The sequence below is a fragment of the Culex pipiens genome, chromosome 3 (assembly GCF_016801865.2).
Source record: "Culex pipiens pallens isolate TS chromosome 3, TS_CPP_V2, whole genome shotgun sequence".
NCBI lineage: Eukaryota > Metazoa > Arthropoda > Insecta > Diptera > Culicidae > Culex > Culex pipiens.
In genome coordinates this window covers 132,709,233-132,714,503 of record NC_068939.1, presented here as the reverse complement: position 1 = coordinate 132,714,503, position 5,271 = coordinate 132,709,233, and the positions used below count along the sequence as shown (strand labels likewise).

Below are 5,271 nucleotides of genomic sequence, written 5' to 3'. Positions count from 1 at the left end.
TTTTTGATACGATGCAACGGCTTTGAGATGCAGTTATTTTTAAATAACAAAATACAAAATTATTTAAATAACTTACGCCCTTCTTAAATGTCATTTTCGAGGCGACATGTTATCCTAGGCTTATATAAGCCAGAAAAATTGCAAATTTGAGCTGGAATTGCTCTATAATCCCTATCAACCTCTCCCAAAAATAAATTCCAAAAAAATAGCGATTTTAACTGAATTTGCAAAACAGTGGTATGCTTGAAGTTGAGATTCTTTAAAATGCTTTAATTTTCATAATTTTCAAGAAATTTTTGAGGTTAATTCTTTAATTTCTGGTAGTTTCTTGGTCATTCGTGCCCATGACTTCATGAAATTGTATTTCCGGTTTCCGAAACATTTGTTTTATTCATTTTTGTTTCAGGCGGAAAGCTTATCAATTTGATACAGGTTTTGTAGGTTAAGTTTCAATTTGTTTGTTTTGTTTTTTTTTTTTGAGAAATATCTTTTTATCTCTGTTCTTAATATTTGTGCCATAAATAGAAAATGGATTTGTTCGTCTTCTTAGTTCTTAATAATCATTTGTAAACAAATATCTTATTGTGATTTTTCCAAGATTTTCACTCAAGCATTTCTAAATATATTTGTTTACTGAGAAAACTAAGCTTGTTATCTCATCAATTCACTAAAATGTAGAATTTTTTGAGATTTTGAATGTTTTTTTTTTTAATTGGATGAAGCTTGGACGGCCTTTATGTGTATGATGTTTGGGCTCGTTTAAAACGATTTTGAGTTTTGTGAAATTTCGGGTTTAATACCGCAACAAGTTTAGTTTTAGCGAAAAATAAAATTCATCAATACTTAAATATTTTTAATTCATATTTGAATATTTGAAATCAACTGTAATGGTGTGAAATGCATTTTCAAGCACTACTGGTTCCTGAGATATAGCATTCTTAAGTTAAAAATTTGTGAAAAATTAGCCTTTCTTAGTAGCTCTCATTTTTCAACTGACGATGTCTCGAAAAATAATGGATCGATTTCCAATAAAAAAATTAAACTTTTTTTGTTGCTCTTTACTCCAATAAAAAAAAAATAATACGAGGGTTTAAAAATAAATCAAATTATGATTCCAAGAGCGGAAATGTCGGTTAACAGCGAAAATATTTTCAACAGACTTAGACAATATTTTCAACCAGTGCTTACAAAATTTCAACTTTGTTCGTTTCACACTCAAACGAATGAGTGCTACTTAAGGTCACTCACACAGTCATTGACTAACCTCTAGAAATATATTCGCTCATAGAACAGTCGTTTGACATTCTACCGAGATTCCGATCATCTCTCCCATAATCGCATTCAAATGACTTGAGAGAGAGAGAGAGTTAGACGAAAAACGAGAGAAAGAGAAAGAGCACGTTGTCCCGTTCGGGCGGCTGCTTGAGTGGTGCTCATTTTTCGTTCGTTTCGTCTTTGTATTTACGTTCACCGACCGTCGCCGAGCAATGACGGTCAAGATAGTTAGACGCTGTGTGTCAGCGATCAAATTTCGTTTTCGGAAATGGTCGCTGACAGAAAGTTGATTCAAATATCGAGCAGTCCCATTCAGTGATAGATCCCTTTTCAAGCATTGTTCTCAACAGATATTTCATTTCAAGTTTCTCTTTAAAAATTAAAGGGGAAAAAATTGTTGACTTATATTGAAAGTTTTATATAAATAAACTTGTTAAATCGATTGAAAACTTCCATAAATTTACTGATATTTTGAAAAACTTTGACTGTAGAATAGGGTGCCCAGCATATGGGACTGTTTTTCAAAACCTCACTCCACAAGCTGACTTTTGTTCCTTGAGCTATTTTAGGACTCTGGGCCAAATATGAGCAAAATCGGTCAACATTAACCCATTGATACTCGGAGGTAAAATTTGTATGGGAAAAATCGAAAAATGCATGGAAAACCAAATTTTCTTACGGTTTGGTCTGCACGATGCGCTACTTACATCCAAACATTCCCAAAAGTGAGATACTCATTGTAAATTTAACGCTCTACAACTTTGTAGAACATACCAAAGCTGTAAAACTCGATCCTGAAAAGTTATTAGCGATTTAAAAAAGTCATGTTTGTATGAAAATCATTTTTTTCACCAACTTTAGGATCGGGTATCAATGGGTTAATCTCAACCAATTTCGCTTAAAATTTACACAGATGCTTAAAAAAACCCAAAAAAGTTTTCCGCTTGTGGAGTAGGGGGTCATTTTTTCTGGGCACCCTACTGTAGATTGTTTTTCTTGGGATGTGCGTATTGGCCCTGATGAATAATATTGACCGAAAAATTAAAAAAAAAATTAACTAGCCTTTAATTTTTGTAAGGTCCTAATAATATTTTTTTCATCGTTACCAATTTTTTTTTTAATTTTTGCCTGAATGAGTTAAATATTATTTGTAATAGCCTTAAAAAGAAATAAATATTAAAAGAAATCAACAATATTTAAATCTTTAGAAGAATTTTAACAATCTGTGAGACGTGAATAAATTGCAATTGTAACAAATATTTTTTTTATAACAAAAGCAGTCACCACACTAGTTGGTGATTGAACCCAATTTTCCATCACTCCACCACACCGCACGCCAACAATAACGGTTTGATAAATTTATATATGCGTATAAGATGAAGCTGGCCAACCGACCATTTTTGGCAGCCAACAACCAAAGAAAAAAAAGAAGAGAGGAAAAACGACCACAGTGGCAAAAAGGTTTTCCCTTCCCGACGACCACTCACTCTGCAAAGAGGGGGAAAAAGGCGGATATTTTTCTTGTAAAATTAATAGAAAATGTTCGTGTGTGTGTTTGCGAGGGGTCTTCGGGATGCCCGCCGGCCAGGTCAGATCCTACCTATGACGGTTAAAAAGCTCTGTGGGAGTTTTCGATTCCTGTGCAAACGGGGAAGAAAAACTGCGGAAAACTTTGCGTTCGATGGACGGAGGGAGCGGGGGGTTGGAAAAAGGTATTCTTCATTCCGGACAGCAGATTGGATTGAGCAGAACTAACCAATCTCCAAGGGTTCGTGCTTTCTTTTCTTTTTGCTGTCGTTGAGGGACGAGACTCTTCCAGAAAGGACTCATCTTGCTGCTTCTGGACGTGCGGACAAAGGGGTTTCGACAAAGAGTTCGATGAATGGAGCTGAAAAGTGAAATTTATATGTTTTGAATGGGATAATCAGGCTTAGCTGCGGCGTAAGCCCTTTACCCTAAATGGAAAGTTAACGGATTGGAAGAAATTGGCCCATCGTTGAAGGTAGCCGATCAACAGTTGAGTCTTATTGGGATCTAATTTCTCAAAGTGAATTGAGCCTTCGGGTTTGTGGATATCTCCGTTCGATGCCCAGGACGATCTTTATTATATCATGCTTTGACAAGGTTTAATTGAGTCGCTTCATTTTTGCGACGCCGCCACCGCCAAGCAGTGAAAGGAGCACTTTTGGGGGATACGGAGTCTTTTTCGGTTCCACTGGATATGCTCCATGGAATCCTACCGCAGCTTCCGTACTAACCAGAAACTCCTCGTTGGAGTCCATCAGTCTTATATGAAACTCAATCAGTTCGATGTCATTATCAAGGTCATCTCCTTCACCAAACCGATAGGAATACTTTGTCCCGACCAGCCAGAAGTGCTCCTGCGTAATTCCGGACCTATCATGTAAGAACTCTTCAACGGGGACCTCAACCTGCTGCGATTCACCACCACCGTTCAACTTCTTCAACTGCAGAACTCGAGTAATGTTACCTCTGGCAACAATGTTAACAAACTTGCTCTTGTTCCAGCAGTTCTGAGGTTTCGTTGAGTTTTGCTCACTGGTGATCTCGAATATCTCCCCGGTAGCTCTCAACTCAACCTGGTAGATCATGGTTCTGATGATACGGCAAGAATCGATGTCGAAGTCGCTGTGACTTATTTGAAGAATGACGAATCCGTCTCTGAAACAGTTAAAAGTTCTAAAACTGATAACGAACACGGTTGATTTACTCACAATCCGGCACTAACGATGGCTTGAGCCACTTCGGAAGATTCTTCCGGGCTCAAACTTGGAACTGTTTGGGCATCCTGCTCAGCTGGGATGTCGCTGGCTGAAGAAATTAAAACTACAAGTGACAGAATCCAATATTGAAGAATCATCTTGCTGGGAGGTTGGACTTGTTGGCTGGGATGCTTGGAATAGACTGACGGACTACGAACAACTTTGGTAGCCGGCCGGGAGTTGATAGCTTATCACCGGGTTATACGCCTACGAAGCAGTTATGTAAGCAAAGTGAAATCCAGACGAAATTTTGGATTTCCCAGTGTAGTAACTGCACATTTTCTGGGCTAATTCTTAAAGAATCTTAAATCCCATAAACAGCCTCTGAGAGGCGCGATTGCGGTTACTACTGTTTGATTCAGAAATCCATCCCTGGCCTTCTGGACGTGCCAATCCCCGGGGACAGCAATGCCACCTCCCACACCATCCACCAACGTCCCCAAGCTCATATTCTATGCATAGCAAAGCCAAAAACCGGGCCATCGTCGCACATACGTGGGGACTCTCCCCTCGCGTTGATGGCATCATCGTCGTCGATCGTCCGCGATTCTGCTCCTGTTGACGTGTAGTGAGTGTGGTCCCCAGTGGCAACAGTGTCCTCGCAGGAATCAGGGAAGGGATGTGGTCGCAGCGCGCGCACGGGGACACATGTGGACGTATTTGCTTTTATGGGCTTTGGGCAAATTTGATTTTTATTTTCGGGCGGGTGTGGGTGGGAGTGTTTTCGATTTTGAGGTTGCTGTTAAGAGTGGGATTATTGAGAGGAAAACCTTTTTAATGTGTTCTTACGTATAGCAATGAATTCTGATTCTATACATTCTTACTTTGTAAACATGTATTTCATGACAATTGGGTCATCTCCTGTATTTCAAATGGTCTTATAAAATAGCCCTTTGATACATTTGTTAAACATATCAATAATATTTTCGTAAGATCATACCGATAGTATTTATTGTTAATTTTCAAAACTTCACAGACTGTGTAAATTTGGAAGCTTTAGTTTTGGAAGGTTGAATATTACCTCTTTTATGATGTAATTTTACCTCAATTAAGACTGAAAAAGTGGTAAAATAACACATTTTTTCTTAGATAAAAGATGTACCCCTTCCCAGATGTAATATTACCATGATTTTTTTTTCTGTGTTGACAAGAGCACACAGAGTTTTTTTATTTTTGCTTAATAATCAAGAGAATATAATATTTCGTCGTTGTT

General features: G+C 37.9%; 1 protein-coding gene across 1 annotated transcript; it reads right to left on the bottom strand.

The window, feature by feature from the left end:
• Positions 1–3,346: 3,346 nt before the first annotated feature.
• On the bottom strand, positions 3,347–4,180 carry LOC120426119 (uncharacterized). Its single transcript, XM_039590820.2, has 2 exons — positions 4,011–4,180; positions 3,347–3,957 (listed from the first exon to the last, which is right to left on the bottom strand). Exons 1-2 carry the CDS (start codon positions 4,154–4,156, stop codon positions 3,402–3,404), a joined length of 702 nt encoding a protein of 233 aa, XP_039446754.1. The 5' UTR covers positions 4,157–4,180; the 3' UTR covers positions 3,347–3,401.
• Between the last annotated feature and the right edge of the window lie 1,091 nt (positions 4,181–5,271).

Coding starts and splice junctions, on each gene's coding strand:
- LOC120426119 (XM_039590820.2), bottom strand. CDS start 4,156: ATGATTCTTCAATATTGGATTCTGTCACTTGTAGTTTTAATTTCTTCA. Junction 3,958..4,010: donor GCCATCGTTAGTGCCGGATT/GTGAGTAAATCA, acceptor TAACTGTTTCAG/AGACGGATTCGTCATTCTTC.